General features: G+C 53.1%; 1 protein-coding gene across 1 annotated transcript in view; it reads left to right on the top strand.

Annotated features, from left to right (window-relative positions):
- The window catches only part of LOC119003152 (calpain-8-like), a 66119-nt gene extending 46167 nt beyond the window's left edge, over positions 1-19952 (top strand). Inside the window, 1 exon segment of the mRNA XM_037069366.1 lies at positions 19782-19952. Within this exon segment, the coding sequence (XP_036925261.1) occupies positions 19782-19952 (171 nt within the window).
- The last annotated feature ends 4422 nt before the right edge of the window (positions 19953-24374 follow it).

The following is a 24374-nucleotide window of genomic DNA, read 5'->3' on the forward strand; positions in this document are numbered from 1 at the left end:
GGGGAGGAAAATGAGGCTGGCTCTTAGAGCCACACTGACTGGGTCGAGTGAGCAGTAGTCCCAGCTGGCTCTTGGATGTTTCGTTGCTTCACTTGTGCGTACGGAGCACCTACTATGTGCAGAGCATTGGGCTCTATGGCTTCAGGAGAGAGAAGAGTTCATTTTTGGTTGTTGAACCAATAACCTTTCCCCACCCCCTTTTCCTCTGGGGGTTGAGGCACCTGGGGAGTGCCCAGGAGACCTGGCCTAGATTGAGGAGCCAGCGAGGCAAGTCTTCTAGGAACCTTCTGGTAAAGAGCCTGAGCAACGTGCTCCCCACCTCACCGAGAAAATCTAGAAGGTGAGAAGCAGGCTCACCCAAGGCTCTGGGAGGAACAAAGCAGAGGTTTCTGCCCGACGCGGGACTGGCCTGCTCCCCTGGGGTTGGGCAGGCAGGAGGGTGCGGGGCGATCCCTGAGGACCACCTGGGACCACGTATGAGGGAGGGCCGGTGTGGGACGTGTTAGGTCCTGCCCAAGAAGCCACGGTGGGGAGGACCTGGGGGACTCCTGCCGGCCTGGAGGCCGAGGCAAGAGCGAGGAGCCCACACGCATGGAGATGCTGTCTCCAGTCCAGGGACCTGGCGGCGGCGGGTGAGCCCAGGTTTTGAGGCGTCTCCGGAGAAGCTGTGTGCATGCAGGAGGGACCCCCAGCTTGGCTCCAGAGTAGGGTCTCGGCAGTACTTCAGGCTGGCATTTTAATAGTTAGACCGAGACTTAGGACTGTGAGCACGGAGAGCCGTTCGTGTGACTTGGGAGTGACCAGAAGAGCCACGGGGCCTGCTGCGGGTTCACCGCAGGGTGAGGGTGAGGGCGAGGGTGAGGGCGAGGGCTTTCTGAGAGTACATTTAGAGAAAGTTGGGAGACCAGTATAGAGCTGCTCATTTAATGTAATGGTTACGCAGAGCTGCTTTCTCCTAAAGATGGTTAACTCCCTGGGGGGGCTGAGTGTTTCAGTTTCCACCCCCCCAGAAGTTGTGCCTGGTGCGTTAGAGCCACTCAGAAATGGTCCGGGCTATGAGTGAAGGCTGGCAGGGTTAGGTCTGCTTCTTCAAATGCTCCTGCGGGAGTGGAAGGGAGACCGGGTGGAAGGGAGGTGGAAGGCAGGGGAACACAGAGGCTGTGATGGGGACCCAGATGTGGCGGGTGTTACGGGTTCACCCCGACTGTGGAAGTGGGCTCTGCCCCCACAGACTGAGAGGCAGAGCTGTCTGTTCCAAAACACACTCACTGTTCTTTCTGCGCCTGAATCCACGGGGACTTGTCTTCTCGCCTCCCTTGCCAGCAAATGGTCTGATGTGGCCACTCCCTTTCAAAGGAAATTCCCTCCGCCCCACCCACCCTGGATCTGTTGGCTCGTTTCGTCTGTGCATCCCATCTTGACGCAGGTAACAGAGGACTGATGGATGAAGCTTCATTATTGCTTAGCCGACTATGGTTGACTTGTGACGTGAACCAAAGCTTTGGCCCAGAAGAGTCTGCAGGCGTGTGTGTTGGGGGTGGGCGGGGAGCCACAGGGCTTGCAAGCACCAGACTAGGTCTCCCTGCAGAGTTTGGACAGGGATGTCCAGAGGAGGCCTGAGGTCCTTTCCAAAGGGGCCTGGAGCACAGATAGGCCTGGAGTTGGCCTTTCAGGGAAAGATGACGCCCCAAGCTATATCCCCAGGGTGGCCCCAAGACTGAGATGGCCTCAGAGAGGCTGCCGGTGGCAGTTTCTGGCAGGGCTAGGAGCACCCTTCTGGACAGGCCGGAGTGCCCCTGCCCCCCACATCTCTGACGGCCCCCTGCTTCCAGGGCCCCTGCCAGACACCTCCACCCCCATGGAGGGCGCCCAGCTGTCCCTTGGGAGTGAGACAGATCTCACCCACGCCCCCTGCTGGCTGAGGGCTGTGTCTCTACTTCCAGGGGGTTTGCCCCTTAGCCTGGGGGGCGGGTGGGGTAGCACCCTGCAGATGGGTCCTCTCTCCCTTCCGGTAAAGACAGGCCCAGTCAATTCAGTGAAAAAGTCAGTGTGGTCGGACTGAGAAACTGAACACCGAGTCAGACTAACAAGCAGGGCAGTTCCCGCAGGAATTGGAATTCAGCTCCATGGTGGTGTCTGGGCTGGGCAGCGGGTCTGGCAATTTGGGGGCCCCGCCAGCTGCTACATTCACTGCGTGATTTTCTTCATGTCAGATTGAAGGCATTCATGATACAGCAGGAGCCTTCTTGCCTAGGTCGCCATCATAAATGAGGAGCTCTCCCCAGAGGATTTTATCTGGTACAGTAAATGGATAGAGTTATTAAATTTATTAACATCTAAATTAAAAAGTCTGAAAAATGGAGTTCTAATTAATCAGCTTGCAAACAGCTGCCCCCAAGAATAAGATAAGAGCCTTTAGCAACAGTTAGTGATTGCAGACAGATTCTATTTTAAAATAATAATAGCATTTTCACGCAGTGCCTAGCCTATCAGAGGACTTCAAAGTGGTCCATACGTGTTGAGTATTTAAAGGCTTTCCAAAACCACAGCAGATAATTGCTGTTTTCTTGGGCTTTCTAATGAGGAAAGGGCACGAGAGGGAAGGGCAAGCACCTCTGCCCAAGGTCGTGGTGCTGGACGGCAGGGAACTTGCATTTCTGTGTCCTGGCTCCTCCCCTGGCCTTGGGGCCTCTGGCTTACTGGTTACTGCCCTTTGGTTTGTTCCCAATGTCCTTCCCAACCGGCACCCATGTTGTCCCACACATGGGCCCTGTCTTGGGTGTCACCAGCCTCCTGCTGACCTGTCCCTGGAGCCCAGCTTCCCCAGGTACTGCTGGTTCCTCTAAACAGTCTTTCACTGGCCTGGAGTCCGGCTGATGCCCCCCGCCAGCCCTGCATCTTCTCCCAGGCTGGTGGGAACACTCAGCCTCTGGCCATCTCTGGTAGGAGTGTTGGTCTTTATTTTTCTTTTTACTTCACCCGGGCATATGTTTTTATTGATTTTAGAGAGAGGGGAAAGAAGAGAGAGAGAGAAACATCGATGTGAGAGGGAAAGATTGATTGGTTGCTTCCTTCACATTCCCTGATTGGGGATGGTACCCACACCCTAGGTATGTGGCCTGGCTGGGAATTGAACCTGTGACCTTTTGGTGCATGGGATACAGTTCTAACCAATTGTAGAGCCACCTGGCCAGGGCAGGAGTGCTGGTTTTTGGAAAGGGTTTCTCCTCTGCTCCAGTCTGGCTTACTGACTATGCTCGGACCCCCAGTCTTCTCCGCTGCCTTCCCGGGGCCTAGGCCCCCGCCCAGCCCCAGGGGCTCGGGGCTGAGCCCTCCCTCTCCTGAGCTTTGCTAGAGGTGGCTCACTGCCCACTGAGCAGACTGGAGGTGAGATGTCAGACACCTCACTCGCCTCCCTGGGAAAATCATCATGGTGAACGGACCCAAAATCATTTATACGCACAGGGAGTCCAGCCTGTGTGGGGAAACCTACGCTGCGCTCGCCTCGTGAGAGTGATGGAGGGGGAAGCCGTGTTTCGTGGAGACACCAGGTCACAGCGCGACTTCATATTTGATACCTCACTGGCAGCCACACCCTTTCGGGGGAAGCAGACAGCACTAGCTGTTATAGATAGGGAAGGCAATGACCATTTTCTGAGTAGTGCCGTATCGGGCAATTTATACATGGTATCCTATTACGTTGAGTGCGTTTTCCTTCTTGTTTTAAGGAAGGAAAGGGATGCTCAGAGAGGTTAAGAAACGTAGCTGAGGTCGCAGGGCTAGGGAATGAAAAGGCCAAGATTTGAACTCAGATTTCCTTCCTGTGCCCCGGGGCCCTTCCTGCGGGCTTCCACAGGTTGGGGAGGGGGGCCCTGTGACCTCTGAGAAGCCAGTGAGTCGGCGCATCCAGGCAACGGACCAGGGACAAGAGGCCCTGGGCCTGGGCTGACACCCAGCCTTCCCTACACTCCCCTGGGGCCGAGGTCAGGACCCACAAGAGGGTTCCTGGTGGTCACTTTGCCATCCAGCCACGGCGGGCGGGGCTGGGGTGGGGCAAGAGCAACCTGGAGGGGCCTGTTTAGTCCCTCTCTGTTCCACAGCTCTGGCTCCTGGGGGAGGCAAAGGCCCCAGTCCTTCTTCCTGTGCAGGAGCAGAAGGACAGAGCTTTCTGGGGGCAGTGCTTAGTCCTGGTCACAAGCCATCAGGCCCCTGCAGTGGGAGCAATCAGACCCTGCTCTGCCTGCTGTGAGCTAATCAGCTGGCTTCCTACAAGCCATGCCCAGAGCCCTTTGTCCTCTAAAGAGCTACAGCCATGTTGCTACTGTGGCCTCGGTGAGCAGAGGCGGTGAGCAGAGGCGGCCCGCGGAGCAATCTCAGGGATTCCGAGCCTGGGGGCAGGGCTCAGGCCCACCTGTGGTTGCTGATGTCTGGCCCATGCCAGGTGGAGAGGGTGGGGTTGAAGTGATTTCTGGTTCCTGTTGCTTTCTGGACGCCCACTCGTGTCCTCCTCCATTCATTTCCTTGGTGCATCGCTTAGCTCTGTCTTGGTTCCCTCCTCTCCAGAACCGTCCCTCCTAAGGTGTGGAGGGATTCCATGGGATGACGTGTTTGGGCCATTTTTAGACAGTGCCTGGCCCCTGAGCAGTCATTGACACGCGCATTGTCATCAGCATTGTTAATAACCTCCACGAACGTCCATCTCCTCAGGGTCGGAAGTGGACGAACCCTTCATGGGGTTGTTGAGGGAGTGAGAGACACTAGGAGCAAGTTACTCGGTATGGTGTTTGGCCAAAGTCGAGTTGTTCATTCAATCAGACACAGGAACAGGGTGGGCTGCCAGTGATGGGTGGGGGAGGGAAAAGAAAAGGGAGTTCAAGTTCTCATTCATTCATTCATTCATTCATTCAAAAACGAATTGTGGAGAACAAGCTTGTTTCAAGCTCTCTAGAGTCCCCTGGGCCAGCCAGCATCTCTCAAGAGGTTCCAGGCATAAGAAATAAACCTGGAGCCTGACTTTGCCAGCAGAAAGGACTAGGCAGGCAGAAGTTCAAGTTCAGGGCCTTAAAAAAATGTCCATCCTTCTGAGGGATGTGGATCCTCCACCCCTTACCTTACCTACTTCCCACCAGAAAAAGAACCTTTTCATGTACAACGAAGAGCGATATAATGACTCTTTTTTTTTTTTTGCCTCAAGTATCAATATGTGGGTCAAGAGCGGGTAAAGGAGGGCAGGGTTTTCGGGTAGGAGGGCCATCTGGGGACACGGCAATGTTGAGAGGACGGTGATCCGATTGGCTCCCAAGCCAGGCCTGCCCCGAATGACCCTCCTCCTTTTTGCCACCTGAATGCGTTCCCTGCCCCTCACTTCAACTCTCACCTCTCTCGTGATGACTTCCTGTACTATCTTGCCCACACTTGATTTTTCCTTGCTTTGAAATTTTATTTCCGTTGGGCTTGGGCTACATTCTCTAATTGCTTTCCGGTGGCTCACTGTCCGCTGATCGAAGTTCCCCAGTTGGGTTGTGAGCTCCATGTGGCCAGGCCGTGCCCTCGTCCCCTGGAACGCTCCGAGCGTTGAGCACGGACCACAGGCCCTGTCTAGCGGGAAGAGTCCTGGAGTCCCTGGGTGTCCCCTCACGGTTCCCAGGACCCTGTCCAAACGCTGGCCCTCCTGGTTTCGTCTCTGGACCCCACCTATAAGAGCTCCCTGTGGGCCCTCTGTCCCTTCCCACCTCTCCACCCCCACATCACTTCATTGCCCACGTCACCAGAACAGGCTTTCCAAAGCACACCTCTCCTCCCCACCCCACGCCCCGTTCACCAAGCCTCCAGCCCCGAGCACCCTGTGGACTGACATTCAAGGCTCCTCTCTCTCTGTCGGCTGCCTGCATCCGCCACTGGGTTTTCCAGCCCCACGAGCCCAAACGAGCTGGGGCATCGGCACCTCTCTGCTCCAGCTCACTCCCATTCTTCCTTCAGTCTGCTTGGAAAATCCTACTGATCCCTCAAGGCTCAGCAGAAGCGTCACATTGTCACTTCATAGAGGGTGCCTGGGCAGAGTTGATTCCTCCCTTCAGGTTGCCTCCGTGGCACACCTTCCGGTTTCACTCCCCACCTTCAGGCTTGTTGGAGGGGCCAGCGGAGGCGGCTACAGCCCGTCTGTGTACGTGTCTCAGTGGGTCTTCTGGAGGCCTCAGGTCCATGGACCCCTGGCACCTCCCTGGCACTGAACCTCATGTATGTTCTTTTATCGCTCTCACCTCTTGTTTCATTATTTCTGCCAAGTCTCCACCGTACAGAGATGCTGCAAAGACAGATGAGATAATATGTAAAAGCGCCTTAAGCTCCAGAAGATGGACTATATCATTATGGCTGTAAAGCTCTCTATTGGGGAATGAAACCTGATGGTTGTGAATAGGGAAGGGAGAGAGGGAGGGAGGGAGAGAGACAGAGGCAGACAGATCGGCAGACAGAGGGGACAGATATAGAAAGAGATGTGAGAGAGAGAGGGAGAGACAGAGAGGAGAGAGACAGAGCAGAAAGGCCGAGGCTGGCCATGCCAACTCTGACTCAGACTCCCCGAGTCCAGAGACTTCTTCCCAGTGAGGGGCAGAGCAGGGCCTGGGACAGGGCGCGATGTGACTCTGGGCAGGAGGCTTCTCGCCTCCAGAAGGGCCCACTGCTGCCCTTTGGGTGTCCTGGTCAGAACATCCCTTGTCATCTCCCGTGAGACACAGTTATTATGGATACAAGTGGTCGAGGCCCCTTCTTTGCAGAACCTCTTGGAGGTGGAATCCTGTTCTCCAGTGCGGTGGGAGGGGTTTAGCTGGTCTCCTCGCAAAGCTCAGCTTGCAGAAACAAATGCCTGCTTGCATGCATCTCTCGGTGACCCCTCTGCCTCCCTGTCACAGTGCCTCTGCTCACAGAGGGCGCCAAGGACAGGCTCTTCATTGCCAGGCAACCTGTGTTCCTTCAAGCAATCGTTCGTGTTCTCGCCATGTCAGTCTTAGGCACGACTTCTTTGGTAAACTCTTAAGTGGACGACTGAGTAGACAGTCCAGGTCTCGGTGGAGGAGGGTCTTCCTTGTAGCCTGTAGTCAGTCAGCAGGACCCCAGAAAAATGCGGAGGGGCGTGGAGAGAACCCGAGAGACCTTCATGGACCTCCCCCGGACCTGGGAGCCTCCCCTCCGCCCTCCAGTCTCTTCTCGTGGTGCCTCAAGTCCTTCCACTCTCAGCGAAGGCATGGCCTCCTCTGGGAAGGTTTCCCAGAGGATCCTGCCACTGCCACCCTGAATGGGACCCCCCCTCCGAATCCCCACCACGCAGGACTGCCGCCTGTCAGTCTTCTTTCGGGATCTGGGGGAGGGCAGAAGCTCTTGCTCTTCTTTGCGTCCCAGGTTCCCTGGTGTGAATGTGGAGATGCCTGTTTGTTGATTGACTGTCAGACTTACACCCAGGCAATGGGCTCAGGGTCCTTGTTGAAACCAGGAAGCCGGGCCCCCAGGTCCTCTTCTTTTAAAAAAAATATTTTATTGATTATGCTATTACAGTTGTCCCAATTGTCCCCCCTTTGCCCTGCTCTGCCCTGCATCCCCTTCTCACCAGCATTCTCCGTCCTCAGTTCATGTCCACGGGTCGTCCATATAAGTTCTTCGGCTTCTCCATTTCCTACACTATTCTTAACCTCCCCCCCCCCGTCTATTTTGTACCTACCCATTATACTTCTTATTCCCTGCACCTTTTCCCCCCATTCTCCTCCCTCCCCACTGATAACCCTCCAAACGAATCTCCTCATCTATGATTCTGCTCCTGTTCTGGTTGTTTGCTTCGTTCGGTTGTTTAGATTCAGTCGTTGAGAGTTCTGAGTCTGGTGCCCTTTCGATGTTCACAGGTTTGATCTTGCACACCCACCACGTTTCCAGAAGACAGGCATCCTCAGAAAAAAGAGAGCCAGCGCGCTGCCCGATGAAAAAGAATTTTGTCGTTCAGGACTGTGTCCGGAATAGGGGGGTGTCAGGAACCTCGGCAGGGGAGCGTGCATGGGGGGTAAAGGGCAAGCTGTGACTTTATAGAAAATGGAGATTTTTTTTTGGAGTCTATTAAATCATAGTTGGTTGCTTATTCAGGAGATCAGCTTTGTCCAGGGGCACCAGGACTTCCATCTTTTCTTTCCCTTCTGGCCGAGGGCTTTACGTATTGATTGGAACAATCAGAGCTCCTTATTCACAATAGAGCTCCGTGGATAGTATTTCACAGACCCCTCGCGCTTGGCCTTGCACTCTGCAGGCTCTCAGCTTCCCTGCTGGTGCTCAGCCGGGGGTTGGTGCGTTTTAATGCACTGGTAGCCTGAGGTCAGGGGCTGGTCCAGCCAGGCACCAGCCCCAGCAGGAATAATAACCGCACTTGCTCCTTTTTTAAAGCCCCTGCTAATATGTCAGGCACTGTTGGACCCACATAACTGCATTCAATCCTCAGCATAACTGTTTTAGGCTGGGTTTGCTAGCAGCAGATCTGAGACAAAGCCTTCACCAGGTCGAGGGAAGCAGAACCGGGCAGGGGGAGAGGCCAAGCCAAGGTGTGGTGCAGCTGGAGTCTGGCCCCAGAGGATCCCGTGGGGAGCTAGGGGCCGAGTGGCCTTGCTTTGAAAACTTAGGCAAGAGATAAGCTTTCAATGCCTCAGTCTGCTCCTCTGTGAAATGACACCAACACCCGCTTTGCCTTCCTCCAGGGAAATGTGAAGACAATAAAATAGGTTTTGAAAATCGCAAGGAGTTTTGCCAGTATAAGGAGTTAATTCCAGGAGAAGGGGCTTTAGGAGAGACCACACAGCTGACCTGCCGAGAAGCTGCTGGAGGTCCCAGGCTTGGGTGCCATCCGGCAACTCTTGAGCGAGTCCTGTTCTCAGAACCCCCCAGAACCTTGTGCCCACTGGGGCCTGAACTCGGAGGCCCAGAGGCCCAGCTGGGATGCGGATCATCCGGACCATTCTGCTGCTGTGGTCACATCCCACCCAGTGCTTCTGGGTGGGATGACCCTTTTCTCTGAACACCTCCACGACCTTCATGGGCCTCAGCAACTGGTCAATTAGTGAGTGGGCTTTGAGGGCACCTGTGTATGGCCGTGGCAAAGGGCCACAGCCCTCTGGCTGCCTGGAGAAGCTTCCGGGGCTCAGCCAGGGCTGTGGGACCACAGACCCTCTGGATGTACCCCTTCCCCGGGAACCCTCCTCCCTCACCTACAGGAAATGGCTGGTCACGGAGGCCCGTGGAACTTTCTCCTTTGCTCTGCAAAAAGCGTTAAGCAAACATTGAAGGATTAAGGGTTTTATAGTGATGAGAGTCAACACGGAGGAACACCAGCTATATGGAACATAAGTGCTTAGAGAAAGAGGACAGGAAACATCGATGGAAACCACAGCCTGTCCCGAGCTGCCTGTGGCGAGCGGGCCTCCTGGTGACCTGCTGGCACGTGAAGGAAGGCGGAGGTCCAGACATGCTTATTACACTTGCAATTCCAGGCTCTAGGTCTCAGACCCAGGTCTGCAGAGGCCTCCCCAGAGCCTCAGTCAGTGCCCAGGTGTTTTCAGGTCCAATGAGGACGTCCCCCTCCTGGATTCTCACAAAGGCAGACCAGATGGGATGCTGAGACCAGAGAGGGCCGGATCTGCTGGGCTCTCAGCTGGGCCGTGGGCCAGGCTGCTCCTTTGAGGAAAAGATGAGGGGAGAGGCTGAGGGAGAGGAGACTGGATCACCCCAGGAGCAGGCTCAGAGACTTTTCCAGGACACGGAAACTTTGAGCTGAGGTCAAGGGTTACCTATCAGGTGTGGAGGCTCTCATCCCTGCCCATGGCCCCACCCACACGTACACCGCTGACCCCGCGCATCCTAGGCCTAAAAGAAAGACCTCATCTCAGTTCCCTGTCTGGTGGAGCTTTCAGTTTTTCTCTGAGAAGGCAGCGAGGGCCAAATCTCAGTCCTGACACTGGTGTGCTGTTGGCCTATGTTACTTCTCTGAGCCTTGGCTTTCTTATCTGTGAGATGGGGTAACAGAGAACCTATCTCCTAAGGTTGTTGTGAGGTGAGGTGGAGCTTGGGGTGGGCCTGGGGTGCAGTATGTGCTCAGTAAAAGTCAGCCACTCTTCCTTCCCGGTCCCAGGCTGGGATCCTGAAGCGGCCTCGTGGTCAGTGGAGGTACACACTCTCGAACTGTCTGTTGGCTTGCCAGGCATGCCCAAACGTGGTCTTCCCTAGGTCCTCGATTTGGTTTGGCCACCTTTCAAACTGCTGGCCTGGTTTGCCCCATAAGGTCCAGAAAGGTTGATGGCCTTCGGTGGGGGGTCTCTTTACCTCCCACCAGAAGCCACTGTCTCTTTATAGGACGGCTTTAGAAGAGATGCATTTCACCATGTTTCAGAGCTGGGAGGGATGCTGTAGCAGTAGTTCTCAGGTGGGCCCATCGGCCTCAAAATCAGTACAAGAAAGGAGAGGGTGTTGTGCCTCCTGACACTGGCCCTTCAGGAAGGTTTGATGAACTTTCGCTGGGCATCGACCTTGAACTAACTGGAGTGTTGGGAATTTCTGGGCCTTTGGTTCTCAGTGGCTCCTGGGAGGAGCTGAGCTTGGGGAGTTGCTTAACTTGGGAGGTGGAGGTTCACAGTGGAACTGTCTGGGACATTTTTAAAAATACATTTTCCCCCAGCCCCCATTCTGAGAATCTGGACTGGGGTTATGGGCTGCTGAAGCTCCCCAGGTAATTCATGTACCCCCTGCCCTGGCTGCGAACCACAGGGCTGGCCGAGGAAGAGAATGGACAGCAGGTGATATTGACCTCAGAGCATGTCTCCTGTAGTCAGACCACAGTGAAGAAACATGGACCTCACAGACGTGACATTTCTAGTTTACAAGCTCTTTTCACGCCTGTGGCCTCAGTTAGCGTCCAATGCTGCGCTCTGCCAGTCAAGGCTGGCATATCTCCATTTGACAAACGAGAAAGCTGAGGCCAGGTAGGACAGGTAGAAACAGTCCGAAGGGGATAAGCCAGACCAAGAATCCAGCCCTTCTGACCCCCCAGTGCCGTGGAGAGAATTGGGGAGGGAGAGTTAAAGACCCTTGGTGTGAGGAATTGATCCCCGCGTTTGCAGAGGTTGGCAGGTCTCAAGTCAGCAGGGCATTCCTGCAGGCTGGCGCCCCAGGGGACAGGGCCAAGGCCATCTGCTGGCAGACTTCCCTCTCCCTCGGAGGAAGTCAGCCTTTTTTCTCTTATGGCTTCAACTGATTGGATGAGAGGCTCCCAGATTATGGAGGAAAATCTGCTTTTCTCAAAGTCTATGGATTTCAACGTTACTCTCACCTAAAACACACCATCATGGCAACATCCAGATGCATTTGACCAAATATCTGGGTACCGTGGTCCAGCCAAGTGGACATAAAAATAACCATTACACCCCTCCATGTTGCACAATCTCCATTCCTTTCCACCTGGGAAACTGCACCCACATCCCATAATAAGCAGACAGAGCACCATCAGGTGAGAGGGAAGCTGTGCACCCACAAACGTAGCGCGTTGTCCGTGGGAGGCTCCTGGGCTGGGGGGATGGCAGCTGGCTGTGCTCTGAGCGCTGCGTGTGGCCAGAGCACGCTGACCCTTGAGCCACCTGGCACTTGACCCCTGAGTGAGGTCACGTCCAGGCAGCGAGGCTCGTTAGCCTTCTGGCTGCTTTTCAGTGCCAAGGCTCATGGGGTTAGGACTCCTAGCTTTCTGGGGGGTGGGCGTGGGGGTGGGGATGGCGGGGGCTTTTTATGAATCACGTTGACCCTGTCAGGCTTGGGTATCTCGTTGGGAAAGGAGGAGGATGTCACCCAGCAAGGTCGGAGAAAGGTCAGCTTGCTATTTCCCGTCCCACAGGGCCAGCTCCAAGGCTACGCCCCTTCAGGCTTTTCCTGCTCTCCAAGATTGTGATGATTAAATCTCCCAGCTTTGCACTCCGAAGCATTAGGTGGGCGTCTCTCTCAGGCCACAGGTGGCTGTAAAGTCATCTGGCCGTAACCTGGAGGCTCATAAGGAGCCGGGTGGGTCTGACCATCTTTGCCTAGTCCCTGCTGGGTCGAGGAGATGCTGTGGGAATTACTCACTCCTGGGTGATTTGAAAGTGTATAGTGTTGACCCACACGTAGTGAAGCTCTTGCTACATGGCAAATGGTTTGAACAGGCAGTCGCCTGTTGCCTTTGCCTCACAGCTTTATAGGCCAGCGCTCCTGTTCTTCCCCCCGACATCTTGCAGGAGTAACTCCCTGCTGTCACGGTTCTCATGATTTATTTGCTTTTATTTGTCATCGTAAAATATACACAACGTCTACCATTTAACCATTCTTAAGTGCACCGTTCAGGGGCGTTAAGCACATTCACAGTGTTGCACTACCACCACCCCCATCCATTTCCAGAACTTTCTCATCTTCCCAAACAGAAACTTTGCCCGCACTAAACCAAGGCTTCCCATCCCCCACTCCCTCAGACCCTGGCAGTCACCATCCTGTTTTTGTCTCTGTGAATTTGGTTATTCCAGGTACCTCAATCTGAGTGGAACATCAGACTTCTTTGATTTTGTGATTGTCTTATTTCACTTAGCATAATGCCCTCAAGATTCCTCTATGTTGTAGCGGGAATCAGAATGGCTGAATAATATTTTTAAGGCTGAATCATATTCCATCCTATGCTATTAAAGGAGAGAAAGTATTCGTGACACTTGTGAAAGCGGGCAAGGCAGAGTTTATTCAAGTTTACTCTGTTTCCTCATCTGTAAGGTGGGCACGATGCCGGCCCCACCGTGCCTGCTGTGAGGCTAACAGGAAATGACGAAGGTGGAAATCCTGAGCAGGGCATTCCGTAAACACTCAATAAATGTTACTCTCCCTCCTGACTCTTCCTCCTTCTCTGCCTACACTCAGAAACCCCACCTTCCCATGAAACAGATATCTGCATTTAGGGGAAAAAGGATAAGAAACAGCTGGAAACGGGGGCTGGGCCAGTTAGAGAAGGCTCCGGATGTCACATAGGGAATTTGGACTTTATTCTGTGCACAGCTGGTGTTGGCTTGAACTGGGTCTCCCAAAATCTGTATGTCGCAGCCTTAACTCCTGGTGGCTCAGAATGTGACCGTGTTTGGAAGTAGAGTTGTTGCAGACGTCCTCGGTTAAGTTGGAAGGAGGTCGTACTGCAGGACCGTGGACCCGAGTCTCCTAGGACCAGCAGCCTTACACAAGGGCAGGACTTGGAGACAGAGACTCATACCGAGAAAACGCCGGGTGCGGACGAAGGTAGAGATCGGGGTGATGCCTCCACCAGCTGAGGAAGGCAGAGATGGCCTGCAAACCCCCGGACTGGGGAGAGGCAAGGAACAGACTCCCCATCACCGCCCTGAGAAGGAACCAACCCTGCTGACACCTTGATCTCGGACTTCTGGCCTCCAGAACTGTGCGACGAGAGTTTTATGTTGTTTCTAGTCACTGGTACTTTGTTAAATTCAGCCTGTTGACCCCCAAGAAGGAGTAACCTGCCAAGAAGGTCTTTTATGGTTAATGTGTTACGGAAAACAACTCAGCCGCTTTCGGGTGCACAGAGTGGAACTTTACTTACGCACGCAGACCCAGAGGAGGCAGTCTCCAAATTCTGGGCCCCGAGCTCGGGCAGGGGCTTGTCTGTATAGCGTGGCATGCGGAAGCGATTTGACTAAGCCTCCGTGGCAGAAGCANTTGCTTTTATTTGTCATCGTAAAATATACACAACGTCTACCATTTAACCATTCTTAAGTGCACCGTTCAGGGGCGTTAAGCACATTCACAGTGTTGCACTACCACCACCCCCATCCATTTCCAGAACTTTCTCATCTTCCCAAACAGAAACTTTGCCCGCACTAAACCAAGGCTTCCCATCCCCCACTCCCTCAGACCCTGGCAGTCACCATCCTGTTTTTGTCTCTGTGAATTTGGTTATTCCAGGTACCTCAATCTGAGTGGAACATCAGACTTCTTTGATTTTGTGATTGTCTTATTTCACTTAGCGTAATGCCCTCAAGATTCCTCTATGTTGTAGCGGGAATCAGAATGGCTGAATAATATTTTTAAGGCTGAATCATATTCCATCCTATGCTATTAAAGGAGAGAAAGTATTCGTGACACTTGTGAAAGAGGGCAAGGCAGAGTTTATTCAAGTTTACTCCGTTTCCTCATCTGAAAGGTGGGCACGATGCCGGCCCCACCGTGCCTGCTGTGAGGCTAACAGGAAATGACGAAGGTGGAACTCCTGAGCAGGGCATTCCGTAAACACTCAATAAATGTTACTCTCCCTCCTGACTCTTCCTCCTTCTCTGCCTACACTCAGAAACCCCACCTTCCCACGAAACAGGTATCTGCATTTAGGGGAAAAAGGATAAGAAACAGCTGGAAACAGGGGCTGGGCCAGTTAGAGAAGCAGGTTTACAGAAGCAAGAAAGCAGGGCTGCTGAGAGGGTCATACACTGTTCTTTTGTTCTTACATCTTAGTTACTCACTCTTCCTTATCTTAGTGGCTCAGCAGACGGACTGTGTCCTTCTGACTGGTCTAGGCAGGTTTCCTGCTGCAAATGGGCCTCAAATTCATAACCATAGTCCAGCAGCCCATGCCAGAGAGGGCCTCTTGTACATACTAAATTTCAGGGGAAAAAACTACCAACCCATCTGCTGGCCTCCTACGCTCCATGCCTGCTCAGAGTGGATCATTATAAAGGCGTTCCAGGCCTCGCCATCCCATAGGAATTGCATAGCTATATCCTCATTTGCCTCCTTACTGACCAACCAGAGCAGCTCTATAATGACCAATCAGAACGTGTAATTCTGACCAATCAGGACAGTGCTATTTGGACCAATCAGGGCCCACGGTAGGAATTAAATTAAAAAAAAACGGGCCTTCCCCTTGCATCACGAGCACTTTTGGTTTCCATCAGCTGGTTTGCAAAATATAGACCCCAGTCAAGTTCCTCCTTTTTCCGCACCCCAGACTGGGACGTGTTGACGCTAGTTGGTGGCAGCAAGGTTTTTTTGACAAGCCCTGGCAAAGGAATCCAGCTGGGAAATTCCGCGAGACGGGGTATTTGAGGAAAAACACCAAATATAAAGGGGAGGTATGGTTTATCCAGCCTTCCTGATTGGCATCTTCCCCTGTTCGAGTCCAAGTTGGAACATTCAGTACTTACCTGCCGCGAGCTGCCTCCTGAGACGGTGGGCGGCCGCAGCTGGTTCACCCGGGACTCTTACACAGAGAGCCCAAAGTGGGAAGAGCCCAGGGCGCCCTCAGAGCAGCGGGAGGGGAGGGCAGCAGCCTCATTGTCCTCGCTGCCATTTGTCAGCCTAAGAGGATATTGATCAGGCACTTAATTGAGCCTGATCTTGTGCTTGTTTTTATTTTGTTTTTCAGAGCTCTAAAGGGCTAAATGATGCGCACACAGGCACAACAAATATCCACCTGAGACAAATGATTTGCATTCTATTCCCTTTTCTCTCTCCTCTCCTTTCTCTTCTAGTAGTTTCTTACTCAACCCTGAGTTGACTGGCTAGCGCTGAGCTGGTGCTGACGCTCCTGTAATGACCACCTCATACCTGTCCTTGTGCCCCCAACACACACCTGGGCACGCCCACACTCAGACACTCTGAGCCAACACACCTGCCACACGTACACATTCTGCAAGATGCTGCAGGTGGTGGCTGCTGTCCAGGGCATCCAGGGGAGACCCCGTGGGCTCAGAAAAGGGGGAAAAGGAGAAGCAGAATAGCCGAGCAACTAATGGGGCTGCCTCTCTCTATGAGGAACCTCCCCAGGTGAGCTCTCCACCCCTTCTCTCACTTCACTGCACCCCCAAATGGAAGGGCTGGCTTGCTTGGCTTGCTCTGATTGGGCTAAACCCCCAGAGTGGGGGCCTTGGCTGGGTTAAAGGTGGATGGGGAGAAGGGCAGCACTGCTGATACAGCAGATACACACAGGGACACGTATCTCTCCTTCCTTCTTCCGGTGGCTGTGCTGTGACCCTCCCTCACACAGGAAGCAGAATGGCAACACCTGAGCTTGGGTTCTTCGGGGAGAGGGTGGGAGGAGGCGGGCAGGTCATTCTGTGGTCCCGTTTGACTTGGGTTCTTCTAGTCCTCCTTGTTCAGGGACGGGAACCCTCCTGCCTGGTTCTGGAAGGCCTGCCTCATGGATGGGGGCAAAGTCTGACTTTTAAAAACGGCGACATTGCCTTATTCCATCCTCCTTGCATAGGGACCCTGTAGCGGAGGCCTGCTCCTGCCTGAGCTTTCCTAACTGCCCCTCCTGGAGAGTTTTGGGGGAGGGGAGGGTGGGACCTCTGAGTCACAGGAGGGGGCGATAGTGGAGCACAGAGCACCTGGGGGAGATGCAGGTCTGGGGCACAGTGGGGAACAGGGTGACCCTGGGGGCCTAGGGAATCTTTCTAATGGGGAAGGCAGCCTGGTGCCAGGAAGGGACGGAGCCTCCTCTCCCCGTTCTCTCCCTTACCCGACTCCTTCCCCTCTCTCCCCCTCCTGCTTCTTTGTCTCTGGTCCCCTGTCTCCTCTCCTTCCTCCTCCTCCTCCTCCCCTTCCAGCCCTCTCCTTGTCAATCAAATCCTATGTACCAGGCCCTGGGTTTGGCACAACACACAGGGCACAACCACTGTGGGAAGGGGGACGGGCAGTGGGCAACCAGGCCGATAGGTAATGTGGGTGCCAAGAAGTGCGGTGGAGGGGATGAAACAGGTAGAGAGCGTGCCGGGGAGGGTGCTGCCGCGCCCGGGGTGGTCCGGGAAGGCCACTGAGTTAAGACTTGCATGGTGAGGTGGCCTCTGGGGGAAGGAACCACCAGGGCCAAGTCCCTGAGACAGGATCAGGCTGGAGACACAGGAGCTGGAGGGAGTGAAGGGGCGTCGGGTGGAGGTCGGGGAGCAAGGGGGCCGAGGGAAGGGTTCTGTGCTCAGGTTTATTTAAGGTCCATGACAGTGGTGGGGGTGGGGAGAAGAGCAGGGATCCGTGAGACGTGGCTTATGGGTGGGCAAGGGTCAAGGCTACGTGGGTGGAAGGGAGGACAGGGGCTTGTCTCGGGGTGTACCGTGGCAAGAGCGAGAAGCGATCCGATTCTGGAGGGTTTTTGGAGGCACGGGCTGCAGGACTCATAGCAAACTGACTTGGTGGGAGAGGAGAGACAGGAAGGATGGCGACGGGTAAGTTTGGGTCTGGCTACTAGATGGTCCCATGCACTGAGATGCGCATGTGTGGGGGGTTGATGGGAGGTGGGGCGTCTCAGAGTCAGAAGCTGAGGGTCTGCCCCTTCTCCTTGTTCTTCACTTGCCAGGCCTCCACGTCCCCACCTGTGAAAGGGAGACAATGAGGTGTCCTAGAGATGTTGGAGGGCTCTTTGTGAGCTGTAACTCACACATGTGTGTGTGTGTATATGCACATATGTATCTATGTACCTCTCTCAGCACAGACCAGTGTGAATTCGTGTATGTATGTACCTCAACTTGGAGAGGTGCTGTCACCTTCAAATGTTCTGTCCCAACTGTCGTCCCCAGATGTCCCAGAACATGCTCTGGCTCCAGGTCGCCTTTCTTCCATCTCCCTCCAGCAAGTCCACTTGAAAACTCTAGACTGAAGGGGATGTCACCCAGTCGCCTGGGAGTGTCCTCCAGCCTCACACCCTCTAAAGAACTCCTACCCATCCTTTGAGACCCTCCACTCAAATGCCACTTTTTTCGTGAACTTCCCTGGATCCCCTGGTGTGACCTTTCCGACGTCCCTTGAACTTGCATGGCTCTCTGTACCTTTGTGCAGGGCCGTCACCATCAGTTTTGGGTTGCAGATATTTCGTACGTGGCTTATAGATGTGTGTATTGGGTAAATGAATGAAACGCAAATGACTTGTTTTTTTATTAAATGGCGGCGGAGCGTGGATAGTGACCCATTCACGGTGGCCAAGTGCTGGGGGTACAAGTTGAAGGGCAGTGGTCTCTGCTCTCACGGGGTTTGCAGTCCGGGGCAGAGCCCTGGGAGCCGGTGATCACGGCGGCCTTCAGGGGCCGTAGCTGTGCCCTATTGGGGTTAAATCAGCTCCTGCCCGTAGCTAATCCCAGGCTGCTCCTGCGGGTGGAGGGTGTTTAGAATCTGCTCAGTCCCCATGTGGAGACACCGGGCAGGTGTGGGTCTGTGTAAATCAGAAGGCCTAGGCCTGGGGCATCTGGGTGCGGGGTCTCCCTCAAGAGTCTGCCCCTGCCCTAGTCACTCCCACGTTCGGATCACTTTTGCCCCCTTCCCTTCTGTATTCCCAATTTCATCTCCATAAATTCTCCAAGCCGGAACATCCCACTGCAGTAGGGCTTTGCCCTCAATACATTACCACTCTAATTCATCACGCTGCTTTAAGTGGTGGAGGCTCGAAGCCCCATAAATCACCCCGCAGTGCCCAGCTCTCGGCCTAATGAACACGGAGCTTGGGAAGAGACCGAGCTGATTCCTTCTCCCTGCCTCCCTGGGCGTTGTCTTCTTAGGAAAGCTCACTTTAACCACACTCGGAGGATGACGCAAGCGTGGGTGCAGTGGCGGGGGTGGGGCGGGGGCAGGCCATACTAGGAAGGGGCAGGTTTAGGTTCCAGATCCCCTGCCTTGCGTCCTTTTAACAACTATTTATTGAACTGCACTGTAAGTGCCCCTGAAATTCCAGGTGTCAAATACTTCGTTTTGCTCCCCTGTCCTCATGCACGGGGTGTGGTAGAAGTAACGCCTACATGAGTGTGGTTGGTAGGGTAATGATACGAGTGTCATCATTCAGTGTTACTTTGAACACGTCCCCTAAAATGCCCTATGGTGTGCTTGAGTGTGACATGGTTGTGTTACAGAAGTGCATGTTTGTGATTTTGTAATATAAGAGTTTGTAATGATAGGGGCATTATTTGTGCCGCACCCCGTCTACGGTGGACCCACCATCCAGAGTCATCGGTAGGCGCTGCCTCTGCTGGAGACTCCACCCCTGTCTGCCAGGGACTCCTCAGCACAGGGTGCGTTTGGGACCTGATGGGGCCTGCGGGGCTGGGACGTTCAGTGGAGGAGGGTGGCTAGGCGGATCGTGGGTGACCCCGGAGGAGACGGTATCAGCAGGGGCAGAGCTGGTGAAACGCAGCAGTGTGTGGATCCGAAGGCGAGTGTGGGAGGCTGGGGAAATGACGCCGGAACAGCGAGGTCGGGGACCAGACCGCAGACGGCTCAGGGCAGTGGATTACTGATGGCTCTGGATCCTGGGCTCAGAATGGAGCTGGGCACGTGTTACAAGTTGAAAAAAAAAACTGTTTAAAAACGCTGATATTCGGGATGGTGGCTCCTGGGTCACGGCACACACCCATAGAACAAAGCTTGGGCGTCAAAACTGCCTGTGAATAAACCCCAGCTAATTACTAGCTACTTAAGTGCTCGGTAGAAACGAAAGGTGATCTGTCCCCTTTGGAGTTTCTTGTGGTGGAATCTGAGTTCCATACTGTAAATTGTTCTTTTCAGAAGGGGCATTGGTATGTATAATACAGAGAGAGGAGCCGGTTTTTTTTTTGAGCTGAGACTTACTTTGAGTTCAGCCACTGTGCCTCCCAACGTGCTCTTTGAGGTGGTTGCTGGAACGCGTGAACCTCTGACCTCTCCGGCTGCCTGGAAGAGGAGCGCAGTGCCTGGGACCCGCTTCCAGATCTAATTGAAACCATCCGTATTCCACATTTCAGCTCCTATCGACCTTCCCGCAGCGGCAACCCGATAGCAGCTCCGCGTCCGGTTGCGCCCTCGTGGGCCTGCGCGTGCCCGCAGACGCCCGGAGGCACGCACCAATCACAGCCAGCAGCAGCGCACGGGAGAGCCAGGTCCTGCTGGAAAAAACTGCTCCCAGAGGTCTCTGAGACAGACAGACAGACACTGGCGACTGCTGAACTGCCCTGGGGAGGCTACCTCGGGAGGGAACAGATGCTGTTTAGATTTCTTCGTCTCTAATTGTGATGATTAAAGGCCTGCAGACACTCTCTTTTGGGTAACGAACCAAAACTTCCAGTATGTGCCAGGGAAAAAAAGCGTGTGAAATATGCATTAGGGGATGCAATTACCCTCCATGGTGACTTTTCAGGTGGGGAGGACAGAATAAAAAACAATGAATGCTAATTAGTTTACATTAATCAAAATTGTACCCTGCTTCTTTTTGTCTTCTTCCCACAGCTCGTAAGTGTTCAGAAGCAGGTTATTCTAATTTCACCCCTGTTTTTCAAAAATTAATAAGGGCCATACATTAGTGTAACATTCTGCCTGCTTCATAGAATAGATTAGCAAAGGTTTTAATTACTGAAATTATACAGTCATAAAAAGACAATTTAATGAAAGCAATCATATCATTTGCATTCCGGGTCTGCCTGCCTGCAGTCACCACAAGAAACGCTAAAGTACTCGGAAGTGCAGGCAAATAATTACTGCATTGTCATTCTGCCTGAGGACCCTGGGCTCCAGTGACTTCAAGTTCCCAGTAAATACCTGTTCCGGGGACGAGAAAACCAGCCCCACGTGAGATAGAGGGTTAGGAATGACAACGGAGACCTAAAATCCCTCTTCCTTCCCCATTCCCAGAGCTTGTCTTACCTGGAGAAATCCATTAGGACCTCCCCTCGGATAAGGGAAAATTAATTGGTGTGCTGTTTCGTGGAAGAAGGTTTTGTGGTGGTTAACGTGATTAGGCCCCAGTCTGGAAGTGATAGCCCGGGTATGAAAAAGACGGGTTATTTTATTACCTGTGGCAGGACAACAGGTGGGCGCGTGAAATCGTGCTTCAGGAAAGGTGCGCCCATGTGCCTGCAAAGCCAGAATCTAAGTGTGGGCAGGTGTCTCTGGATCTGCTGCCCCCAGGGCCTCCTCTGCTCCCCCCACAAAAGAGGGGTGGATGCAGGGACATGTGACCAGCCCTGGTGAGGGCTGCTGAGTTCCCACTAGGGGGCCGTGTAGAATTATTGAAGGTCTGATGGTGCTGGCTGATGGCAAGGGTCAACGTCGAGAATGATTTATTCCACTTAGATGTATAGCAACCCTCAGATGTCAATTCTGGTGTCCCTAGTTCAATTCTGCAAAGTGCCCTTACTGTACCCTCCTAATAAATTGTCCCCACTCTGTGGACCCCAGAGCCCCTTCTTTGTGGTGCCCTGGGACTTTGGGGACCATCATCCTTTGATGATGCCAGGACTTCAGAGATAAGGGTACACATAAGCTTTTATTGTTTTCCCGCTGGTCAAGTCCATTGATACTCATGGGACACTTACTACTATGTGTAAAACCCTGTATTGGGGTCTTAGCATAGGAAAAGGGGTGGTCTTGCCTCATCATAATGCTTCTTTAAAAAATCCTCATCGGAGGATATGTTTATTGATTTTAGGTTGCAGGAGAGAGAAAGAGAGAGAGAGAATCATCAACATGAGGGAAATACCGACTGGTTGCCTCTCTCCCCTACGCACACCAGCCAGGGACCAATCCCACACCCTTTTAGTGTAGGGGGTGATGCTCCAGCTAACTGAGCCACCCGGCCAGGGCCCCGTAATAAAGTTTTTAATGCAAGTTACACATCATTCGTATACTCAGAAAGTAGAAACTCATTGTTGCAGTGACTTAATTTGGGGGGAAAACCACATGTAGGCGAGCTAAGGGAAGAATTCTTGGGAAAGGCTGCACGGAAGGACCAGCAAGAGATGGATGGGGTCAGAGCATCATCATTGTTAAGCCGGGACCATCCTCTGTTCTTTGAGATGCGAAAGCTGAGGCCTGGAGAGATTGCTAAAGACCATGTGGCAAGAGCGGGACGAAGCTGGGGCTCGTGCTCCCCTGTCTGCTGTGTGCACCCCTGCTCTTCCTCCTCCCCAGGGAGAGGCTGCTGGCGCTGGAGAGGGCCCAGGAAGGCATCTTAAACTCTTACCCAACCTAAGCCGGTCGGGTCCAGAGACGTGAAGTGACTTGGCCAAAAGTCAGCCAGGGACAGAACCAGGGCTGAACTGTGGCGAGAGAATGGGAGTTGAGACAGTCCCCAGAGGCCTGACTGTGTGTGGGAGGGGACCCCAGGGCCCGACAGGGGCTTGGTGATCCGAGCCAGAGTGGGGAGGCGGATGCAGGGGCGCTGAGAGGCCTGCCCCTTGCTTTGCCCCCAGGGGAAGTGCGGCACACTGTCCAGGCGATGATTAGAAAATGTAATGGAGGAGAGCGAAGACAGATGTGGTATTTCTGTGCTGCAGCCTGGGGGCAGATCAATAGACACAGCCCACCGGGGACTTGGCTTCCTTCCTGTCTGTCTGGAAGGTCAGCAGTGCTGGGGGTCCGTGGGGCTTCCTGGGCGCCAAGTAGGCCAGAGATGCCAAGGGTGGTTAGAGACCCAGTGACCTTGGGGGTCCCGCTGATCCATTGGTAAATGTCATGAAGGAGCAGGGTCCCAGCTGGGGCCTGCCCTGTGCCCATCCCTGGGGTCCACGGGGCGAGGTGCAGAGGCGGAACAAGCAGAAAGCTGCCTAAGGAATGAGGTGCTGCTGGAGAGAAATTCTAAGGGAAGACAGCCAGCCAGGTGTGGGCTAGTGCTTGGGGGTGAGGACAGGTGCAATTCTGAAAAGAAGTGATGTTACTGAGTGTTTTTGCTGCACCCGGTTCTGAGCATGTTACATACATTAACTTTGAAAATGCTCCCACCGACTCTCCAAAGTAGGAAGTGACAAAGCCCCACTTACCAGGTAAGACCACTGAGATGGTTTCAGTAACTTGGGCAAGAGCACATGGTACATGGCAGAGCCTGAGTTGTTGGCGGACCTGGGCAACACACAGTGGCCGCCTCCTGGGAATGTCTCCCAGCCCCGTCTCCAGGAACTTCAATCTGGGCCAGGTCCAGGAGGCAGGTGAGTAGGGCCCTGCAGTTGCACCCTTAGACATCCCGGAGGCTCTGGGGCAGAGGCCAGCGCTGCGGACACGTCTATAGCACAAACCCCAGAGGAGGAGAGATTACAATAGAAACCAGCCCTAGGAATTAATGATAGAAATCGAGGGCGCATGCTGAGACCAACAACAAAACCACAGCATATTATGCTGCTCTTGTTCCTACAGTGCTGAAGTCGAAATAATGACCGTTCATCATTCAGGAAAAACCCTGTAAAGAATTCTTTAGGGGCTTCTCCAAATCCTACTTTGATGGATTCCCGGGGAAGCCAGATAAAAGAGCGAATGGTTTGAAAGCAGAGATGTGTGTTGTCCTAAGACCTTGGGCTGCCCTGCCCCCGCCCTCGTCTGTGTGGAAGAGGTTCAGAGCACAGGGGTTTCCTGGTGCCTTGTTCCATGAAACACCGGTGTCCCCTTAGACCTCGACCACATGAAAGGGAAGTTCCATGACTGAGTAAGCTTGGGAAAAACCGCATGCTGTAGCACCCTTTTGTGTATCCACGGTGCGTACGTTGAAGCACAGTTCCCAGCATCCTTGACATTGTTACACACACAGAAAATGATGATACCGTATTTCTGTGGCTCACTGGAGCAGACAGGTTACATTTACACGTGTTGCATTTTTCTTGATAGTTACGTGCTCGTGGTCAGAAACTAAAATACGGTCTTTTCAGAATCAATTTTTTAAATGAGAAACTTAAGCTTGCTTCCTCGAACTTACTTTCTAAAATCAGCTTTTACATTCGAAATGGCATCACATAAATCTTAATCGAGATTCTAAGAGTTGCCCTTGGACTACACATGTTGTAGCAAAATGGCCGAATAGTATCTCTTATTTCTCAGGTGGCAGAAATTTCCACCTTGCCATTCGTCAGAATTCATATAATTTGATCTCTTTAAATTGTACTTTCAGGGGAAGATGAGTCTTTAAATTCAGCAGCTTTCTCTTTCCTTGCATCGACAAATATAATATCTTGTGATAATGTGAATGGATTTAGAATGCAATCAAACTTGATCAGGTTGAGTATTTCTCGATAATAATGAAGCTTTTTCTTAAGCCTCCACGGATGTTCCTCTATTGGTTTTTAATTATTTTCAGGATTCCTGTATTAGTCCTGATTAATATCCTTGATAAATCACATTAACCCCGCTTATCCAAAGTTAGATTTTTGCTTCACATTCACAGATTTTGTCCATACACCTATGTATGTTTTCTTGCTGTTCTTGCCATTTTAATTCATTTTATCAGGCGCTCAAAAACTGTTACTTAAATAAGCCACTTAATAAGTCATTAACTGCACTCCAGTACATCTCCATAGTGTGAATGATTTGTAAATGAATTTTTAATTCTTCCTTTTGCTCATAAATTCCTGACACAATTC

This window comes from Sturnira hondurensis, unplaced genomic scaffold, assembly GCF_014824575.4.
Source record: "Sturnira hondurensis isolate 20B ecotype Veracruz unplaced genomic scaffold, ASM1482457v3 Scaffold0018525, whole genome shotgun sequence".
Lineage (NCBI taxonomy): Eukaryota > Metazoa > Chordata > Mammalia > Chiroptera > Phyllostomidae > Sturnira > Sturnira hondurensis.